The 18,668-nt window shown below is 43.8% G+C and overlaps 9 protein-coding genes across 9 annotated transcripts; all 9 read left to right on the top strand.

Moving 5' to 3' along the window:
• Positions 1-339: 339 nt before the first annotated feature.
• On the top strand, positions 340-2,161 carry LOC117295578 (histone H1.1, embryonic-like). Its single transcript, XM_033778274.1, has 2 exons — positions 340-879; positions 1,955-2,161. Exons 1-2 carry the CDS (start codon positions 340-342, stop codon positions 2,159-2,161), a joined length of 747 nt encoding a protein of 248 aa, XP_033634165.1.
• Positions 2,162-2,715: 554 nt separating this feature from the next.
• LOC117295577 (histone H1-gamma, late-like) lies at positions 2,716-4,044 on the top strand. The gene is made up of 2 exons (XM_033778273.1): positions 2,716-3,255; positions 4,027-4,044. The coding sequence occupies exons 1-2, from the start codon at positions 2,716-2,718 to the stop codon at positions 4,042-4,044; spliced, it is 558 nt and encodes a 185-aa protein (XP_033634164.1).
• Positions 4,045-4,376: 332 nt separating this feature from the next.
• Positions 4,377-5,481, top strand: LOC117295576 (histone H1.1, embryonic-like). Its single transcript, XM_033778272.1, has 2 exons — positions 4,377-4,916; positions 5,389-5,481. The coding sequence occupies exons 1-2, from the start codon at positions 4,377-4,379 to the stop codon at positions 5,479-5,481; spliced, it is 633 nt and encodes a 210-aa protein (XP_033634163.1).
• Positions 5,482-6,035: 554 nt separating this feature from the next.
• On the top strand, positions 6,036-8,110 carry LOC117295574 (late histone H1-like). Its single transcript, XM_033778271.1, has 3 exons — positions 6,036-6,575; positions 7,025-7,555; positions 8,018-8,110. Exons 1-3 carry the CDS (start codon positions 6,036-6,038, stop codon positions 8,108-8,110), a joined length of 1,164 nt encoding a protein of 387 aa, XP_033634162.1.
• A 555-nt stretch (positions 8,111-8,665) lies between these two features.
• LOC117295573 (histone H1oo-like) lies at positions 8,666-12,565 on the top strand. The gene is made up of 4 exons (XM_033778270.1): positions 8,666-9,205; positions 9,655-10,176; positions 11,610-11,822; positions 12,452-12,565. The coding sequence occupies exons 1-4, from the start codon at positions 8,666-8,668 to the stop codon at positions 12,563-12,565; spliced, it is 1,389 nt and encodes a 462-aa protein (XP_033634161.1).
• A 156-nt stretch (positions 12,566-12,721) lies between these two features.
• LOC117295572 (histone H2B.v1-like) lies at positions 12,722-13,613 on the top strand. Its single transcript, XM_033778269.1, has 3 exons — positions 12,722-12,902; positions 13,134-13,216; positions 13,500-13,613. The coding sequence occupies exons 1-3, from the start codon at positions 12,722-12,724 to the stop codon at positions 13,611-13,613; spliced, it is 378 nt and encodes a 125-aa protein (XP_033634160.1).
• Positions 13,614-13,769: 156 nt separating this feature from the next.
• LOC117295571 (histone H2A-like) lies at positions 13,770-14,084 on the top strand. Its single transcript, XM_033778268.1, has one exon. It carries the CDS (start codon positions 13,770-13,772, stop codon positions 14,082-14,084), a length of 315 nt encoding a protein of 104 aa, XP_033634159.1.
• A 914-nt stretch (positions 14,085-14,998) lies between these two features.
• Positions 14,999-15,383, top strand: LOC117295889 (histone H2B, gonadal-like). Its single transcript, XM_033778676.1, has one exon. It carries the CDS (start codon positions 15,015-15,017, stop codon positions 15,381-15,383), a length of 369 nt encoding a protein of 122 aa, XP_033634567.1. The 5' UTR covers positions 14,999-15,014.
• An 892-nt stretch (positions 15,384-16,275) lies between these two features.
• On the top strand, positions 16,276-17,419 carry LOC117295720 (histone H2A-like). The gene has a single exon (XM_033778437.1). It carries the CDS (start codon positions 16,362-16,364, stop codon positions 16,737-16,739), a length of 378 nt encoding a protein of 125 aa, XP_033634328.1. The 5' UTR covers positions 16,276-16,361; the 3' UTR covers positions 16,740-17,419.
• Positions 17,420-18,668: the final 1,249 nt, after the last annotated feature.

The following is an 18,668-nucleotide window of genomic DNA, read 5'->3' as shown; positions in this document are numbered from 1 at the left end:
GGCTTAGATATTGAGACCTCGTTAAAGAAAATTGTATGCATGGAAAGGTTAGAACTTGACCAACACATCTACAGTTATGGGGAAATTGTCCGATGCTATTTTAAACAAGAATTTTGCAAATCAGAAGAAAAATGAAACACACTAATATTGGAGTAAATTCCAGCTCCACGCGAACCGCCGAGTCTCGCCGGTTGATTGAGCAGCGTGAATGGACCCAGGGGCTGCTCAGAGCCACCCGTGACCCTTGAAAAAGGCTGACGGTCCGGTGGGTCTCATCAGTATTGCTCGCTGTAAAGCTTCTTACGAAACGATTCCCTTGCATCATCTCTCTCTATCATCATGGCTACCGTGAAAAAGTCTGCAACCGTTCGGGCCCACCCTCCAGCAATCAAGATGGTGGTTGCCGCTATCGTGGCACTGAAGGAGAAAAACGGTTCGTCCAGTCAAGCCATCAGAAAGTACATCAAGGACACATTCCAAGTCGACATGGACAGGCAGGCCGTTTTCATCCGAAAAGCCCTCAATACCGGTGTGCAGAAGGGAGTTCTTATCCAGACCAAGGGCAAGGGAGCTTCCGGTTCATTCAAATTGGACCCAGCAAAGGACAAGGCCAAGGAACAGGCGGAGAAGGTCAAAGAACGAGCCAAGGCCAAGAAAGAGAAGGATCAAGCAAAGAAAGCAGAGATGAAAGCCAAGAAAGCAGAGAAAGCCGCAGCCAAGAAGGAGAAGGCCAAGAAAACCAAGATAACCAAGAAGAAGACTCCAAAGAAAATCGTCAAGAAGACACCCACCAAGAAAGTTGCAGCCAAGAAAACAGCAGCCAAGCCATCAAAGAAAGTCGCCAAGCCCAGCAAAGCCGCAAAGAGTCCAAAGCCAAAGGCAAAGAAGGCCACCAAAGCAGCAAAGCCGAAGAAGACCACCAAGCCAAAGAAGTAGTCAGTTCCCACAGGGACAATCAACCAAACCAAACGGCTCTTTTCAGAGCCACAACTTACAAAAAGAGACTATTACCTGCATTTGTCTAGGAAAAATAATTGAAAAATTAAATAATCACATCGGCAGATAATTTATTTGTTTCGATAAAAAAAATACATCCTTAATATCAAATACATAAACATTACATAAATAAGTAACTAGTTTGATCAAAAACACTATGTTACAGAAACAAAATGGCGAAAAACGATGGATCTAATAAAAACAAACTCACAAGTTTACATAAAAGCAGCGGTGATGTAGGGGGGCATTATGCAACAAAACAAAATGGCGAAACACGATGAATTTGATGTAAACAAACGTACCAATTTACATAACTATGCGGTGTTTGTTAGTTTGTTTGTTTGTTTTCTGAAGGGGGGCAGTAGAGACACGGGGGGTACACAGAAGGGCGGAAATAGTAAGAATGTATCAACTTGCATGCGACTCCACTGCCTTAAGCACCAATAATGCCCAAATAACAAAAACGAGTTTGTTTCTCGAAATAGTCGCAAGACAATTTTACAACAACTATTGCGTGATTGGATTAATTGACTTGCCAAGATCATCATCATTATTTGAAGCAATAATCATATGTTACATAAATCGATGTAACATTATATGCGACAAAAAAATGAATAAAATTTCACTATCGGAAACAATGTCATTTCATAGTGGTCGTTTCAGGCTTAGATATTGAGACCTCGTAAAAGAAAATTGTATGCATGGAAAGGTTAGAACTTGACCAACACATCTACAGTTATGGGGAAATTGTCCGATGCTATTTTAAACAAGAATTTTGCAAATCAGAAGAAAAATGAAACACACTAATATTGGAGTAAATTCCAGCTCCACGCGAACCGCCGAGTCTCGCCGGTTGATTGAGCAGCGTGAATGGACCCAGGGGCTGCTCAGAGCCACCCGTGACCCTTGAAAAAGGCTGACGGTCCGGTGGGTCTCATCAGTATTGCTCGCTGTAAAGCTTCTTACGAAACGATTCCCTCGCATCATCTCTCTCTATCATCATGGCTACCGTGAAAAAGCCATCAAAGAAAGTCGCCAAGCCCAGCAAAGCCGCAAAGAGTCCAAAGCCAAAGGCAAAAAAGGCCACCAAAGCAGCAAAGCCGAAGAAGACCACCAAGCCAAAGAAATGTATCAACTTGCATACTTCTGCCCTAAGCACCAATAATGCCCAAATAACAAAAACGAGTTTGTTTCTCGAAATTGTCGCAAGACAATTTTACAACAACTATTGCGTGATTGGATTAATTGACTTGCTAAGATCATCATCATTATTTGAAGCAATAATCATATGTTACATAAATCGATGTAACATTATATGCGACAAAAAAATGAATAAAATTTCACTATCGGAAACAATGTCATTTCATAGTGGTCGTTTCAGTCTTAGATATTGAGACCTCGTTAAAGAAAATTGTATGCATGGAAAGGTTAGAACTTGACCAACACATCTACAGTTATGGGGAAATTGTCCGATGCTATTTTAAACAAGAATTTTGCAAATCAGAAGAAAAATGAAACACACTAATATTGGAGTAAATTCCAGCTCCACGCGAACCGCCGAGTCTCGCCGGTTGATTGAGCAGCGTGAATGGACCCAGGGGCTGCTCAGAGCCACCCGTGACCCTTGAAAAAGGCTGACGGTCCGTTGGGTCTCATCAGTATTGCTCGCTGTAAAGCTTCTTACGAAACGATTCCCTTGCATCATCTCTCTCTATCATCATGGCTACCGTGAAAAAGTCTGCAACCGTTCGGGCCCACCCTCCAGCAATCAAGATGGTGGTTGCCGCTATCGTGGCACTGAAGGAGAAAAACGGTTCGTCCAGTCAAGCCATCAGAAAGTACATCAAGGACACATTCCAAGTCGACATGGACAGGCAGGCCGTTTTCATCCGAAAAGCCCTCAATACCGGTGTGCAGAAGGGAGTTCTTATCCAGACCAAGGGCAAGGGAGCTTCCGGTTCATTCAAATTGGACCCAGCAAAGGACAAGGCCAAGGAACAGGCGGAGAAGGTCAAAGAACGAGCCAAGGCCAAGAAAGAGAAGGATCAAGCAAAGAAAGCAGAGATGAAAGCCAAGAAAGCAGAGAAAGCCGCAGCCAAGAAGGAGAAGGCCAAGAAAACCAAGATAACCAAGAAGAAGACTCCAAAGAAAATCGTCAAGAAGACACCCACCAAGAAAGTTGCAGCCAAGAAAACAGCAGCCAAGCCATCAAAGAAAGTCGCCAAGCCCAGCAAAGCCGCAAAGAGTCCAAAGCCAAAGGCAAAGAAGGCCACCAAAGCAGCAAAGCCGAAGAAGACCACCAAGCCAAAGAAGTAGTCAGTTCCCACCCGGGACAATCAACCAAACCAAACGGCTCTTTTCAGAGCCACAACTTACAAAAAGAGACTATTACCTGCATTTGTCTAGGAAAAATAATTGAAAAATTAAATAATCACATCGGCAGATAATTTATTTGTTTCGATAAAAAAAATACATCCTAAATATTAAATACATAAACATTACATAAATAAGTAACTAGTTTGATCAAAAACACTATGTAACAGAAACAAAATGGCGAAAAACGATGGATCTAATAAAAACAAACTCACAAGTTTACATAAAAGCAGCGGTGATGTAGGGGGGCATTATGCAACAAAACAAAATGGCGAAACACGATGAATTTGATGTAAACAAACGTACCAATTTACATAACTATGCGGTGTTTGTTAGTTTGTTTGTTTGTTTTCTGAAGGGGGGCAGTAGAGACACGGGGGGGGTACACAGAAGGGCGGAAATAGTAAGAATGTATCAACTTGCATGCGACTCCACTGCCTTAAGCACCAATAATGCCCAAATAACAAAAACGAGTTTGTTTCTCGAAATTGTCGCAAGACAATTTTACAACAACTATTGCGTGATTGGATTAATTGACTTGCTAAGATCATCATCATTATTTGAAGCAATAATCATATGTTACATAAATCGATGTAACATTATATGCGACAAAAAAATGAATAAAATTTCACTATCGGAAACAATGTCATTTCATAGTGGTCGTTTCAGGCTTAGATATTGAGACCTCGTAAAAGAAAATTGTATGCATGGAAAGGTTAGAACTTGACCAACACATCTACAGTTATGGGGAAATTGTCCGATGCTATTTTAAACAAGAATTTTGCAAATCAGAAGAAAAATGAAACACACTAATATTGGAGTAAATTCCAGCTCCACGCGAACCGCCGAGTCTCGCCGGTTGATTGAGCAGCGTGAATGGACCCAGGGGCTGCTCAGAGCCACCCGTGACCCTTGAAAAAGGCTGACGGTCCGGTGGGTCTCATCAGTATTGCTCGCTGTAAAGCTTCTTACGAAACGATTCCCTCGCATCATCTCTCTCTATCATCATGGCTACCGTGAAAAAGTCTGCAACCGTTCGGGCCCACCCTCCAGCAATCAAGATGGTGGTTGCCGCTATCGTGGCACTGAAGGAGAAAAACGGTTCGTCCAGTCAAGCCATCAGAAAGTACATCAAGGACACATTCCAAGTCGACATGGACAGGCAGGCCGTTTTCATCCGAAAAGCCCTCAATACCGGTGTGCAGAAGGGAGTTCTTATCCAGACCAAGGGCAAGGGAGCTTCCGGTTCATTCAAATTGGACCCAGCAAAGGACAAGGCCAAGGAACAGGCGGAGAAGGTCAAAGAACGAGCCAAGGCCAAGAAAGAGAAGGATCAAGCAAAGAAAGCAGAGATGAAAGCCAAGAAAGCAGAGAAAGCCGCAGCCAAGAAGGAGAAGGCCAAGAAAACCAAGATAACCAAGAAGAAGACTCCAAAGAAAATCGTCAAGAAGACACCCACCAAGAAAGTTGCAGCCAAGAAAACAGCAGCCAAGCCATCAAAGAAAGTCGCCAAGCCCAGCAAAGCCGCAAAGAGTCCAAAGCCAAAGGCAAAGAAGGCCACCAAAGCAGCAAAGCCGAAGAAGACCACCAAGCCAAAGAAGTAGTCAGTTCCCACCCGGGACAATCAACCAAACCAAACGGCTCTTTTCAGAGCCACAACTTACAAAAAGAGACTATTACCTGCATTTGTCTAGGAAAAATAATTGAAAAATTAAATAATCACATCGGCAGATAATTTATTTGTTTCGATAAAAAAAATACATCCTAAATATTAAATACATAAACATTACATAAATAAGTAACTAGTTTGATCAAAAACACTATGTAACAGAAACAAAATGGCGAAAAACGATGGATCTAATAAAAACAAACTCACAAGTTTACATAAAAGCAGCGGTGATGTAGGGGGGCATTATGCAACAAAACAAAATGGCGAAACACGATGAATTTGATGTAAACAAACGTACCAATTTACATAACTATGCGGTGTTTGTTAGTTTGTTTGTTTGTTTTCTGAAGGGGGGCAGTAGAGACACGGGGGGTACACAGAAGGGCGGAAATAGTAAGAATGTATCAACTTGCATGCGACTCCACTGCCTTAAGCACCAATAATGCCCAAATAACAAAAACGAGTTTGTTTCTCGAAATTGTCGCAAGACAATTTTACAACAACTATTGCGTGATTGGATTAATTGACTTGCTAAGATCATCATCATTATTTGAAGCAATAATCATATGTTACATAAATCGATGTAACATTATATGCGACAAAAAAATGAATAAAATTTCACTATCGGAAACAATGTCATTTCATAGTGGTCGTTTCAGGCTTAGATATTGAGACCTCGTAAAAGAAAATTGTATGCATGGAAAGGTTAGAACTTGACCAACACATCTACAGTTATGGGGAAATTGTCCGATGCTATTTTAAACAAGAATTTTGCAAATCAGAAGAAAAATGAAACACACTAATATTGGAGTAAATTCCAGCTCCACGCGAACCGCCGAGCCTCGCCGGTTGATTGAGCAGCGTGAATGGACCCAGGGGCTGCTCAGAGCCACCCGTGACCCTTGAAAAAGGCTGACGGTCCGGTGGGTCTCATCAGTATTGCTCGCTGTAAAGCTTCTTACGAAACGATTCCCTTGCATCATCTCTCTCTATCATCATGGCTACCGTGAAAAAGTCTGCAACCGTTCGGGCCCACCCTCCAGCAATCAAGATGGTGGTTGCCGCTATCGTGGCACTGAAGGAGAAAAACGGTTCGTCCAGTCAAGCCATCAGAAAGTACATCAAGGACACATTCCAAGTCGACATGGACAGGCAGGCCGTTTTCATCCGAAAAGCCCTCAATACCGGTGTGCAGAAGGGAGTTCTTATCCAGACCAAGGGCAAGGGAGCTTCCGGTTCATTCAAATTGGACCCAGCAAAGGACAAGGCCAAGGAACAGGCGGAGAAGGTCAAAGAACGAGCCAAGGCCAAGAAAGAGAAGGATCAAGCAAAGAAAGCAGAGATGAAAGCCAAGAAAGCAGAGAAAGCCGCAGCCAAGAAGGAGAAGGCCAAGAAAACCAAGATAACCAAGAAGAAGACTCCAAAGAAAATCGTCAAGATGACACCCACCAAGAAAGTTGCAGCCAAGAAAACAGCAGCCAAGCCATCAAAGAAAGTCGCCAAGCCCAGCAAAGCCGCAAAGAGTCCAAAGCCAAAGGCAAAGAAGGCCACCAAAGCAGCAAAGCCGAAGAAGACCACCAAGCCAAAGAAGTAGTCAGTTCCCACCCGGGACAATCAACCAAACCAAACGGCTCTTTTCAGAGCCACAACTTACAAAAAGAGACTATTACCTGCATTTGTCTAGGAAAAATAATTGAAAAATTAAATAATCACATCGGCAGATAATTTATTTGTTTCGATAAAAAAAATACATCCAAAATATTAAATACATAAACATTACATAAATAAGTAACTAGTTTGATCAAAAACACTATGTAACAGAAACAAAATGGCGAAAAACGATGGATCTAATAAAAACAAACTCACAAGTTTACATAAAAGGAGCGGTGATGTAGGGGGGCATTATGCAACAAAACAAAATGGCGAAACACGATGAATTTGATGTAAACATCATCTCTCTCTATCATCATGGCTACCGTGAAAAAGTCTGCAACCGTTCGGGCCCACCCTCCAGCAATCAAGATGGTGGTTGCCGCTATCGTGGCACTGAAGGAGAAAAACGGTTCGTCCAGTCAAGCCATCAGAAAGTACATCAAGGACACATTCCAAGTCGACATGGACAGGCAGGCCGTTTTCATCCGAAAAGCCCTCAATACCGGTGTGCAGAAGGGAGTTCTTATCCAGACCAAGGGCAAGGGAGCTTCCGGTTCATTCAAATTGGACCCAGCAAAGGACAAGGCCAAGGAGCAGGCGGAGAAGGTCAAAGAACGAGCCAAGGCCAAGAAAGAGAAGGATCAAGCAAAGAAAGCAGAGATGAAAGCCAAGAAAGCAGAGAAAGCCGCAGCCAAGAAGGAGAAGGCCAAGAAAACCAAGATAACCAAGCAGAAGACTCCAAAGAAAATCGTCAAGAAGACACCCACCAAGAAAGTTGCAGCCAAGAAAACAGCAGCCAAGCCATCAAAGAAAGTCGCCAAGCCCAGCAAAGCCGCAAAGAGTCCAAAGCCAAAGGCAAAGAAGGCCACCAAAGCAGCAAAGCCGAAGAAGACCACCAAGCCAAAGAAGTAGTCAGTTCCCACCCGGGACAATCAACCAAACCAAACGGCTCTTTTCAGAGCCACATTTTACAAAAAGAGACTATTACCTGCATTTGTCTAGGAAAAATAATTGAAAAATTAAATAATCACATCGACAGATAATTTATTTGTTTCGATAAAAAAATACATCTAAAATATTAAATACATAAATATTACATAAATAAGTAACTAGTTTGATCAAAAACACTATGTAACAGAAACAAAATGGCGAAAAACGATGGATCTAATAAAAACAAACCCATAAGTTTACATAAAAGCAGCGGTGATGTAGGGGGGCATTATGCAACAAAACAAAATGGCGAAACACGATGAATTTGATGTAAACAAACGTACCAATTTACATAAATATGCGGTGTTTGTTAGTTTGTTTGTTTGTTTTCTGAAGGGGGGCAGTAGAGACACGGGGGGTACACAGAAGGGCGGAAATAGTAAGAATGTATCAACTTGCATGCGACTCCACTGCCTTAAGCACCAATAATGCCCAAATAACAAAAACGAGTTTGTTTCTCGAAATTGTCGCAAGACAATTTTACAACAACTATTGCGTGATTGGATTAATTGACTTGCTAAGATCATCCTCATTATTTGAAGCAATAATCATAATGTTACATAAATCGATGTAACATTATATGCGACAAAAAAATGAATAAAATTTCACTATCGGAAACAATGTCATTTCATAGTGGTCGTTTCAGGCTTAGATAATGAGACCTCGTAAAAGAAAATTGTATGCATGGAAAGGTTAGAACTTGACCAACACATCTACAGTTATGGGGAAATTGTCCGATGCTATTTGAAACAAGAATTTTGCAAATCAGAAGAAAAATGAAACACACTAATATTGGAGTAAATTCCAGCTCCACGCGAACCGCCGAGCCTCGCCGGTTGATTGAGCAGCGTGAATGGACCCAGGGGCTGCTCAGAGCCACCCGTGACCCTTGAAAAAGGCTGACGGTCCGGTGGGTCTCATCAGTATTGCTCGCTGTAAAGCTTCTTACGAAACGATTCCCTTGCATCATCTCTCTCTATCATCATGGCTACCGTGAAAAAGTCTGCAACCGTTCGGGCCCACCCTCCAGCAATCAAGATGGTGGTTGCCGCTATCGTGGCACTGAAGGGGAAAAACGGTTCGTCCAGTCAAGCCATCAGAAAGTACATCAAGGACACATTCCAAGTCGACATGGACAGGCAGGCCGTTTTCATCCGAAAAGCCCTCAATACCGGTGTGCAGAAGGGAGTTCTTATCCAGACCAAGGGCAAGGGAGCTTCCGGTTCATTCAAATTGGACCCAGCAAAGGACAAGGCCAAGGAACAGGCGGAGAAGGTCAAAGAACGAGCCAAGGCCAAGAAAGAGAAGGATCAAGCAAAGAAAGCAGAGATGAAAGCCAAGAAAGCAGAGAAAGCCGCAGCCAAGAAGGAGAAGGCCAAGAAAACCAAGAAAACCAAGAAGAAGACTCCAAAGAAAATCGTCAAGATGACACCCACCAAGAAAGTTGCAGCCAAGAAAACAGCAGCCAAGCCATCAAAGAAAGTCGCCAAGCCCAGCAAAGCCGCAAAGAGTCCAAAGCCAAAGGCAAAGAAGGCCACCAAAGCAGCAAAGCCGAAGAAGACCACCAAGCCAAAGAAGTAGTCAGTTCCCACCCGGGACAATCAACCAAACCAAACGGCTCTTTTCAGAGCCACAACTTACAAAAAGAGACTATTACCTGCATTTGTCTAGGAAAAATAATTGAAAAAGTAAATAATCACATCGGCAGATAATTTATTTGTTTCGATAAAAAAAATACATCCAAAATATTAAATACATAAACATTACATAAATAAGTAACTAGTTTGATCAAAAACACTATGTAACAGAAACAAACTGGCGAAAAACGATGGATCTAATAAAAACAAACTCACAAGTTTACATACAAGGAGCGGTGATGTAGGGGGGCATTATGCAACAAAACAAAATGGCGAAATACGATGAATTTGATGTAAACATCATCTCTCTCTATCATCATGGCTACCGTGAAAAAGTCTGCAACCGTTCGGGCCCACCCTCCAGCAATCAAGATGGTGGTTGCCGCTATCGTGGCACTGAAGGAGAAAAACGGTTCGTCCAGTCAAGCCATCAGAAAGTACATCAAGGACACATTCCAAGTCGACATGGACAGGCAGGCCGTTTTCATCCGAAAAGCCCTCAATACCGGTGTGCAGAAGGGAGTTCTTATCCAGACCAAGGGCAAGGGAGCTTCCGGTTCATTCAAATTGGACCCAGCAAAGGACAAGGCCAAGGAGCAGGCGGAGAAGGTCAAAGAACGAGCCAAGGCCAAGAAAGAGAAGGATCAAGCAAAGAAAGCAGAGATGAAAGCCAAGAAAGCAGAGAAAGCCGCAGCCAAGAAGGAGAAGGCCAAGAAAACCAAGATAACCAAGCAGAAGACTCCAAAGAAAATCGTCAAGAATCCACCCACCAAGAAAGTTGCAGCCAAGAAAACAGCAGCCAAGCCATCAAAGAAAGTCGCCAAGCCCAGCAAAGGCGCAAAGAGTCCAAAGCCAAAGGCAAAGAAGGCCACCAAAGCAGCAAAGCCGAAGAAGACCACCAAGCCAAAGAAGCAGTCAGTTCCCACCCGGGACAATCAACCAAACCAAACGGCTCTTTTCAGAGCCACAACTTACAAAAAGAGACTATTACCTGCATTTGTCTAGGAAAAATAATTGAAAAATTAAATAATCACATCGGCAGATAATTTATTTGTTTCGATAAAAAAAATACATCCAAAATATTAAATACATAAACATTACATAAATAAGTAACTAGTTTGATCAAAAACACTAAGTAACAGAAACAAAATGGCGAAAAACGATGGATCTAATAAAAACAAACCCACAAGTTTACATAAAAGCAGCGGTGGTGTAGGGGGGCATTATGCAACAAAACAAAATGGCGAAACACGATGAATTTGATGTAAACAAACGTACCAATTTACATAAAAATGCGGTGTTTGTTAGTTTGTTTGTTTGTTTTCTGAAGGGGGGCAGTAGAGACACGGGGGGTACACAGAAGGGCGGAAATAGTAAGAATGTATCCACGCCAAGCGGGTCACCATCATGCCCAAGGACATCCAACTCGCCCGCCGAATTCGTGGCGAACGAGCCTGAGAGGATTCGTTCCTTTCTCAAAACACAACGGCTCTTTTCAGAGCCACCACTTCTTAACAGAGATGTTAATCACGTCCGTGTATTCGTTATTTCTTCCAATTTTTCCTCTTCCACACTCCATCCTTCAACAAAACAAAAACAAACCAATAAACGAACCAATAGACAAACAAACAAACAAACAAACAAACAAACAAACAAATAAATAAATAAACAAACAAGCAACAAACAAACAAGAACCTTAGAAATTTGACAAACTAATGTATACACCTTGCAGTGTAAACATAACTTTCGGTATAATAGAGGACCGTGCCTACTTATACGAATGTTGTATAGCGCCCGCTACGATGGCAGTCAGAAGTTAAATTCAAAACAGCATGAACGAAAAAAACAATACCCCAAAACCTGCTAGCTGTAACAAAACAGTTGTTTTTTATCTTTACGCAGCACCGCCATTCTTTTATTGGGTCGGTCGTTCTATCAGTCTAGTCGGGTTGGTTAGGTCAATCTCTTGCTTTGGTTTTACTCCATAATTTAATGGTATCGTTTTCTTCAAAATTAACGTACTATGCATGCTCGGGCCATTGCAGATTTTGTTTTTGTTTTTTTTGATAAGTTTCTCTCATTATTATTTTTGGATACTTGTTTTGGGTTACACTATATTCGTGTTTTAGTTCTAACCAGAGTATAAAACTCCTTTCCAATGGTTGCCTGCCCATTATTCAGACACCCATCCTTGCAGACACGCAACTTTTCTGGTGGACCGCTTCACTGCTCACAGCGAGGCGCGCGAATGCTAACAATGCCCTAATGGCCGCCGGATCCCCGACTCGCAGTATAAAGCTAAGCCTTCTCCGGTGTACCAGTCATCAGTGGATGGCGCAGAGATTGGTGTCTTCGAAGAGTCCCACAAGGTATGCCTCGCTTGCTTCTTGAAGCGCCATCACCGCGGAGCTCTGGAATCGCAGTTCGGTCTTGAAGTCTTGCGCTATTTCACGGACCAGTCTCTGGAAGGGAAGTTTTCGGATAAGCAGCTCTGTACTTTTCTGGTAACGGCGAATCTCACGCAGTGCCACAGTTCCGGGTCTGTAACGGTGAGGCTTCTTTACCCCGCCGGTGGCCGGGGCACTCTTTCTGGCAGCTTTGGTCGCCAACTGCTTAAAGGGTTATTCAAAATATTTCTGCCTTCTTTATATATCTCCGTAGAACAACTCAACAACATTGTTTACGAAGTTCAAATCATCTTGATAACTTGTCCACTATAATTTTTAGCGATCACTAAACATCTTTCTCGTTGATTGTTATTCTACTTTTACAGTCAGTTATAAAAAACAACGCTCAAATGTGTCGTCGAGTGAGGGTTCACAAGATTGGACTTGAAGAAAGAAAGAAAGGCGTACATTGAGTAAGTGCCTTGTTCATGACACCGTATTACTTTAATAACATACAACACAACAACAACAGCGACTCTATACGCCAGAGTTAACTTGAAATTATGAATTTGGTAATAGTTTTATTTTGAAAAATCAACAAAAACATGTGCACGCAAAAACAAACAAACATGATGTTTTTCAGTTTCTGTAAATATTTGCTTTTGCTTTGTTTTTGTTGTTGTTGTTGTTGTTGTTGTCGTTGTTGGGGTTAGGTTTTTTTTCTCGGAATCTTATCTTGTTTTCAGAGGGGTGTTGACGGTGGGGGGACCGCCGCAGTAATTATCCCTACCTTCCCCTCGAACTGCGTGCCGCCCCCGCCCGCCGCTGGTGGTCCACCCCCGCCCAGAATGCTCCGCTGAACCCGGGCGCGTCCATGCGAGGAGAAACCTGATTGGTGCATTGGGGATCCACCCTAACGCCATAAGTACACCACTGGCAGTCTCTGCAGTCATTCACACAGATTCAAAGCACCCAGCAGTTCTTTCAGTCTCTTTGCTCAGTATATCAATTCAGTCATGTCTTCTAGTCTTCTAGTCGCCGAGTCTTCTAGATTGGCCCACTACAACAAGAAATCAACCATCTCCAGCCGAGAGGTCCAGACTGCAGTCCGTCTCCTTCTCCCCGGTGAGCTGGCCAAACACGCTGTCAGCGAGGGCACCAAGGCGGTCACCAAGTACCGTGAATTAAGTGGCCACCGTAACACCAACCCTCCCCATTTAATAATATTAATTAAAATCAACAGGGTTTACAATAATGCTATATTATATTAAAGGGTTATTCAAAATATTTCTGCCTTCTTTATATATCTCCGTAGAACAACTCAACAACATTGTTTACGAAGTTCAAATCATCTTGATAACTTTGTCCACTATAATTTTTAGCGATCACTAAACATCTTTCTCGTTGATTGTTATTCTACTTTTACAGTCAGTTATAAAAGACAACGCTCAAATGTGTCACCGAGTCGAGTGAGGGTTCACAAGATTGGACTTGAAGAAAGAAAGAAAGACGTACATTGAGTAAGTGCCTTGTTCATGACACCGTATTACTTTAATAACATACAACACAACAACAACAGCGACTCTATACGCCAGAGTTAACTTGAAATTATGAATTTGATAATAGTTTTATTTTGAAAAATCAACAAAAACATGTGCACGCAAAAACAAACAAACAAACATGATGTTTTTCAGTTTCTGTAAATATTTGCTTTTGCTTTGTTTTTGTTGTTGTTGTTGTTGTTGTCGTTGTTGGGGTTAGGTTTTTTTTCTCGGAATCTTATCTTGTTTTCAGAGGGGTGTTGACGGTGGGGGGACCGCCGCAGTAATTATCCCTACCTTCCCCTCGAACTGCGTGCCGCCCCCGCCCGCCGCTGGTGGTCCACCCCCGCCCAGAATGCTCCGCTGAACCCGGGCGCGTCCATGCGAGGAGAAACCTGATTGGTGCATTGGGGATCCACCCTAACGCCATAAGTACACCACTGGCAGTCTCTGCAGTCATTCACACAGATTCAAAGCACCCAGCAGTTCTTTCAGTCTCTTTGCTCAGTATATCAATTCAGTCATGTCTGGACGCGGAAAGAGCGGTAAGGCCAGAAGCAAGGCAAAGAGTCGATCCGCCAGGGCCGGACTTCAATTTCCCGTTGGTAGAGTACACCGCTTCTTGAGGAAGGGCAACTACGCTCAGCGCGTTGGTGCTGGCGCCCCTGTCTACTTGGCGGCAGTCATGGAGTACCTCACGGCAGAAATACTGGAACTGACTGGTAATACTGCTCGAGACAACAAGAAATCAAGAATCAACCCCCGTCATCTACAGCTCGCTATCCGAAACGATGAAGAGTTGAACAAGTTGCTCAGCGGTGTCACCACAACATCGTAAACAGTAAGCGAAGATAATGGCTCGTACCAAGCAGACAGCACGCAAGAGCACCGGGGGAAAAGCCCCACGAAAGCGATTCCAGAGCTCCGCGGCAAAAGGACGTAAGGGAAAGTTCCCGGCAGAAGGACGTAAGCAATTTATGTTAAAATTTGTGTTTCAAGAATTATGAGCGGGAAAGTTTGGTAAATTTGTTGCCATGCAAAAGTCATTCTAGAATGAATTCTGCATGGGGAATGGGGAAACATGTCTTCAGGGTAATTCTAGCAAAAGAACAAACAAAAATTACATATTTTTCATGTCAGGAGCCATTTTGTTGCTTACGTCCTTTTGTTACTGGGACGAACTACTTTATGTTCCCGGCAAAAGGGCGTAAGGCCTTACGCCCTTTTGCCGGGCACACGACGAACTAATGTATACACCTTGCAGTGTAAACATAACTTTCGGTATAATAGAGGACCGTGCCTACTTATACGAATGTTGTATAGCGCCCGCTACGATGGCAGTCAGAAGTTAAATTCAAAGAAAACCGCCAAGTCAAGCTCTTAAACTCAGCTCTTGCTACACTGATAAACCAAACGGCTCTTACGGAGCCACCACATCAATCCAAAGAGAGATTCTAAACATGAACTGCGTTTGTAAGACAACCCCCCCCCCCACACATATATATTGAATTCATTGAATACTATTTGTTTTCCGTGCGTAACCAATCATCCTCCAATGGTTGCCTGCCCGTTATTCAGACACCCATCCTTGCAGACACGCAACTTTTCTGGTGGACCGCTTCACTGCTCACAGCGAGGCGCGCGAATGCTAACAATGCCCTAATGGCCGCCGGATCCCCGACTCGCAGTATAAAGCTAAGCCTTCTCCGGTGTACCAGTCATCAGTCTGATTTATTCTACCAACTCAGCAACACAGCACTCTATAGTCATGCCTCCCAAAGCAAGTGGAAAGGGACAGAAGAAAGCCGGTAACACCAAGGGGCCAATCCGGACAGACAAGAAGAGACGTCGTCGCCGCAAGGAGAGCTACGGCATTTACATCTACAAGGTCATGAAGCAGGTTCATCCAGACACGGGCATTTCCAGCAAGGCCATGTCGATTATGAACAGCTTCGTCAACGACATTTTCGAGCGCATTGCCGCCGAGTCTTCTAGATTGGCCCACTACAACAAGAAATCAACCATCTCCAGCCGAGAGGTCCAGACTGCAGTCCGTCTCCTTCTCCCCGGTGAGCTGGCCAAACACGCTGTCAGCGAGGGCACCAAGGCGGTCACCAAGTACACAACTTCAAAATAAGCAGGTCCGGCGTCAAGCACAATCCAAACGGCTCTTTTCAGAGCCAACACATTTCCCAAAGAGAGATTCAAAACATGCGTGAATTAAGTGGCCACCGTAACACCAACCCTCCCCATTTAATAATATTAATTAAAATCAACAGGGTTTACAATAATGCTATATTATATTAAAGGGTTATTCAAAATATTTCTGCCTTCTTTATATATCTCCGTAGAACAACTCAACAACATTGTTTACGAAGTTCAAATCATCTTGATAACTTTGTCCACTATAATTTTTAGCGATCACTAAACATCTTTCTCGTTGATTGTTATTCTACTTTTACAGTCAGTTATAAAAGACAACGCTCAAATGTGTCACCGAGTCGAGTGAGGGTTCACAAGATTGGACTTGAAGAAAGAAAGAAAGACGTACATTGAGTAAGTGCCTTGTTCATGACACCGTATTACTTTAATAACATACAACACAACAACAACAGCGACTCTATACGCCAGAGTTAACTTGAAATTATGAATTTGGTAATAGTTTTATTTTGAAAAATCAACAAAAACATGTGCACGCAAAAACAAACAAACATGATGTTTTTCAGTTTCTGTAAATATTTGCTTTTGCTTTGTTTTTGTTGTTGTTGTTGTTGTTGTTGTTGTTGTTGTTGTTGTCGTTGTTGGGGTTAGGTTTTTTTTTCTCGGAATCTTATCTTGTTTTCAGAGGGGTGTTGACGGTGGGGGGACCGCCGCAGTAATTATCCCTACCTTCCCCTCGAACTGCGTGCCGCCCCCGCCCGCCGCTGGTGGTCCACCCCCGCCCAGAATGCTCCGCTGAACCCGGGCGCGTCCATGCGAGGAGAAACCTGATTGGTGCATTGGGGATCCACCCTAACGCCATAAGTACACCACTGGCAGTCTCTGCAGTCATTCACACAGATTCAAAGCACCCAGCAGTTCTTTCAGTCTCTTTGCTCAGTATATCAATTCAGTCATGTCTGGACGCGGAAAGAGCGGTAAGGCCAGAAGCAAGGCAAAGAGTCGATCCGCCAGGGCCGGACTTCAATTTCCCGTTGGTAGAGTACACCGCTTCTTGAGGAAGGGCAACTACGCTCAGCGCGTTGGTGCTGGCGCCCCTGTCTACTTGGCGGCAGTCATGGAGTACCTCACGGCAGAAATACTGGAACTGGCTGGTAATGCTGCTCGAGACAACAAGAAATCAAGAATCAACCCCCGTCATCTACAGCTCGCTATCCGAAACGATGAAGAGTTGAACAAGTTGCTCAGCGGTGTCACCATTGCCCAGGGTGGTGTACTTCCCAACATCCAAGCTGTCCTGCTGCCAAAGAAAACCGCCAAGTCAAGCTCTTAAACTCAGCTCTTGCTACACTGATAAACCAAACGGCTCTTACGGAGCCACCACATCAATCCAAAGAGAGATTCTAAACATGAACTGCGTTTGTAAGACAACCCCCCCCCCCCCACACATATATATTGAATTCATTGAATACTATTTGTTTTCCGTGCGTAACCAATCATCCAACAAGTTGTTTGGTACCCTATAAACCACACATAAGTCAGACCAAAGCTTTATTTTCGTTGCGATGCTAACTGTAGTAGAGCAACGGTTTAGAACAAAAAAGTTCAAAGCTGTATCAATAGACATAGAACAAAAGTTCTCCGAAATATTTACACACTAATTGTTTGGCACAACCTAACGCCGATACCGGGAGATGAAATACTAAAAGATAAAGTATTCTACTTTAATTTCTGTTATCTCTTCATGTGTGTATAATCATCACACATCATTCCTTCCATCACGATGTCGCAAGCCGAATGTAGCCCGTGTGTGTGTGTTAACGTACTGCATGCGGTGCATGTGACAATGCACACAGCACGCTGTTTCTATGTACAATGTTTTGCGTACTGCAATGTGACGCATTGTTGTGTTCCGCGCGCTTGTAATGTCCATTGTCTTAACCCGCGTGTACAAACGCGCGGGACGAGCCCAACCAGGCAACCCTGTATAACGTAAACATAAACTTAGAATAACATGCACTTGCGTGTTGCATACGTTTACACGTGGATGTATTTGAGTTTTGGTGCAAGCTCTTGCTTTGTGTGCGGTCAGAGATGCTCTATTTTCGATACAACGAATGTTCGCCGTGTGTGAAAAGTTGTCAAAAAAGTCACACCGCCCTCTTGTGACACCCAGCATGTCTTGTGATTCGTGCCATGTCGAAAGGTGGGTTATTCTTGAGAAACCTGTGGTGAGTATCGCTTCTCGGCCTTTTGGCTAAGATCATTGGTCTGAGCCCCTATATTCTTAGGAAGTTCGAGATATATCCTACCTACAATAATTAATCACTATGAATCGAGAGAAAAGCGTAAACCTGTCGCTAGACAAGAGAGCGTCGTACCAGGAGGTATGCAACTTGATGGAGCAGGAGGCAGGCAAGGAGGTGAAGTGTTTGCAGCAAACAGGGGAAAAGACCTGGGTGGTCACCCTGAAAAGCGACCAAGCCAGTGAGAGTCTGAAGAAAAAGAGTCTTCGTATCGGAGAGAACGCCATACACACGGCTGGAGCAGGACGACCCATCACGTTCGTGACGCTCCTGTATGCACCGTGTGAGATGGGAGACCAGCCGATTACCACCGCTCTTTCGCCATACGGGAAAGTGATAAACGTACGTCGAGGACATTGGCAGCAACACCCTCTTTGGGAAAATGGGAACAGACATGTGAAAATGGAGATGGACCGGCCAATTCCATCCTACCTTCAGGTTGGACCCTACAGGTTGGTTGTAAAATACAACGGGCAAGTGGAAACCTGCAGGCGTTGTGGAGGTCCCGGGCACAAGGCTGCTGACTGTCCGAACTTTAAATGTCACAACTGCGGGGAGGCGGGACATCGGGCGGCGGAGTGCCCCTCACCACCGATTTGCCGAGCATGCCATCAGGAGGGACACATTTCCACCCAGTGCCCAACCTCCTTCGCAAACAGAACAAGAGGCCACCCACGACTGAGCGAATCCTCAGACGATGAAGAGGAGATGATTACCGACAGAAAGGCAACCATGACGTTCCCCCCGCCGCCCACTACAAAATCCACCACAGAAACGGAACAACCCAAACCACGGAGAAAAAAGATCGCGAAGAGAGGACGCGGAAACCCGACCGAAGAAAACGATTCAAAACCCGAAGTAAAACCAAAGGAGAGAAAACCCAACAACCCCACACCAGATATCGACGCCCAACTAGCTGAGGACATGGCGGCCAGGCTGTTTGACTCTGAAGTCTC

The sequence above is a fragment of the Asterias rubens genome, chromosome 10, assembly GCF_902459465.1.
Source record: "Asterias rubens chromosome 10, eAstRub1.3, whole genome shotgun sequence".
Classification (NCBI taxonomy): domain Eukaryota; kingdom Metazoa; phylum Echinodermata; class Asteroidea; order Forcipulatida; family Asteriidae; genus Asterias; species Asterias rubens.
The sequence above is the reverse complement of the archived record's forward strand: the minus strand, read 5'-3'. Positions and strand labels throughout refer to the sequence as shown.

Coding starts and splice junctions, on each gene's coding strand:
- LOC117295577 (XM_033778273.1), top strand. CDS start 2,716: ATGGCTACCGTGAAAAAGTCTGCAACCGTTCGGGCCCACCCTCCAGCA.
- LOC117295576 (XM_033778272.1), top strand. CDS start 4,377: ATGGCTACCGTGAAAAAGTCTGCAACCGTTCGGGCCCACCCTCCAGCA. Junction 4,917..5,388: donor CAAAGAGTCCAAAGCCAAAG/GCAAAGAAGGCC, acceptor TGTTTTCTGAAG/GGGGGCAGTAGAGACACGGG.
- LOC117295574 (XM_033778271.1), top strand. CDS start 6,036: ATGGCTACCGTGAAAAAGTCTGCAACCGTTCGGGCCCACCCTCCAGCA. Junction 6,576..7,024: donor CAAAGAGTCCAAAGCCAAAG/GCAAAGAAGGCC, acceptor ACCGTGAAAAAG/TCTGCAACCGTTCGGGCCCA. Junction 7,556..8,017: donor CAAAGCCAAAGGCAAAGAAG/GCCACCAAAGCA, acceptor TGTTTTCTGAAG/GGGGGCAGTAGAGACACGGG.
- LOC117295578 (XM_033778274.1), top strand. CDS start 340: ATGGCTACCGTGAAAAAGTCTGCAACCGTTCGGGCCCACCCTCCAGCA. Junction 880..1,954: donor CAAAGAGTCCAAAGCCAAAG/GCAAAGAAGGCC, acceptor CTCGCTGTAAAG/CTTCTTACGAAACGATTCCC.
- LOC117295889 (XM_033778676.1), top strand. CDS start 15,015: ATGCCTCCCAAAGCAAGTGGAAAGGGACAGAAGAAAGCCGGTAACACC.
- LOC117295720 (XM_033778437.1), top strand. CDS start 16,362: ATGTCTGGACGCGGAAAGAGCGGTAAGGCCAGAAGCAAGGCAAAGAGT.
- LOC117295573 (XM_033778270.1), top strand. CDS start 8,666: ATGGCTACCGTGAAAAAGTCTGCAACCGTTCGGGCCCACCCTCCAGCA. Junction 9,206..9,654: donor CAAAGAGTCCAAAGCCAAAG/GCAAAGAAGGCC, acceptor ACCGTGAAAAAG/TCTGCAACCGTTCGGGCCCA. Junction 11,823..12,451: donor AGCAGCTCTGTACTTTTCTG/GTAACGGCGAAT, acceptor TCTTGTTTTCAG/AGGGGTGTTGACGGTGGGGG.
- LOC117295572 (XM_033778269.1), top strand. CDS start 12,722: ATGTCTTCTAGTCTTCTAGTCGCCGAGTCTTCTAGATTGGCCCACTAC. Junction 12,903..13,133: donor CCGTGAATTAAGTGGCCACC/GTAACACCAACC, acceptor CTACTTTTACAG/TCAGTTATAAAAGACAACGC. Junction 13,217..13,499: donor TTGAAGAAAGAAAGAAAGAC/GTACATTGAGTA, acceptor TCTTGTTTTCAG/AGGGGTGTTGACGGTGGGGG.
- LOC117295571 (XM_033778268.1), top strand. CDS start 13,770: ATGTCTGGACGCGGAAAGAGCGGTAAGGCCAGAAGCAAGGCAAAGAGT.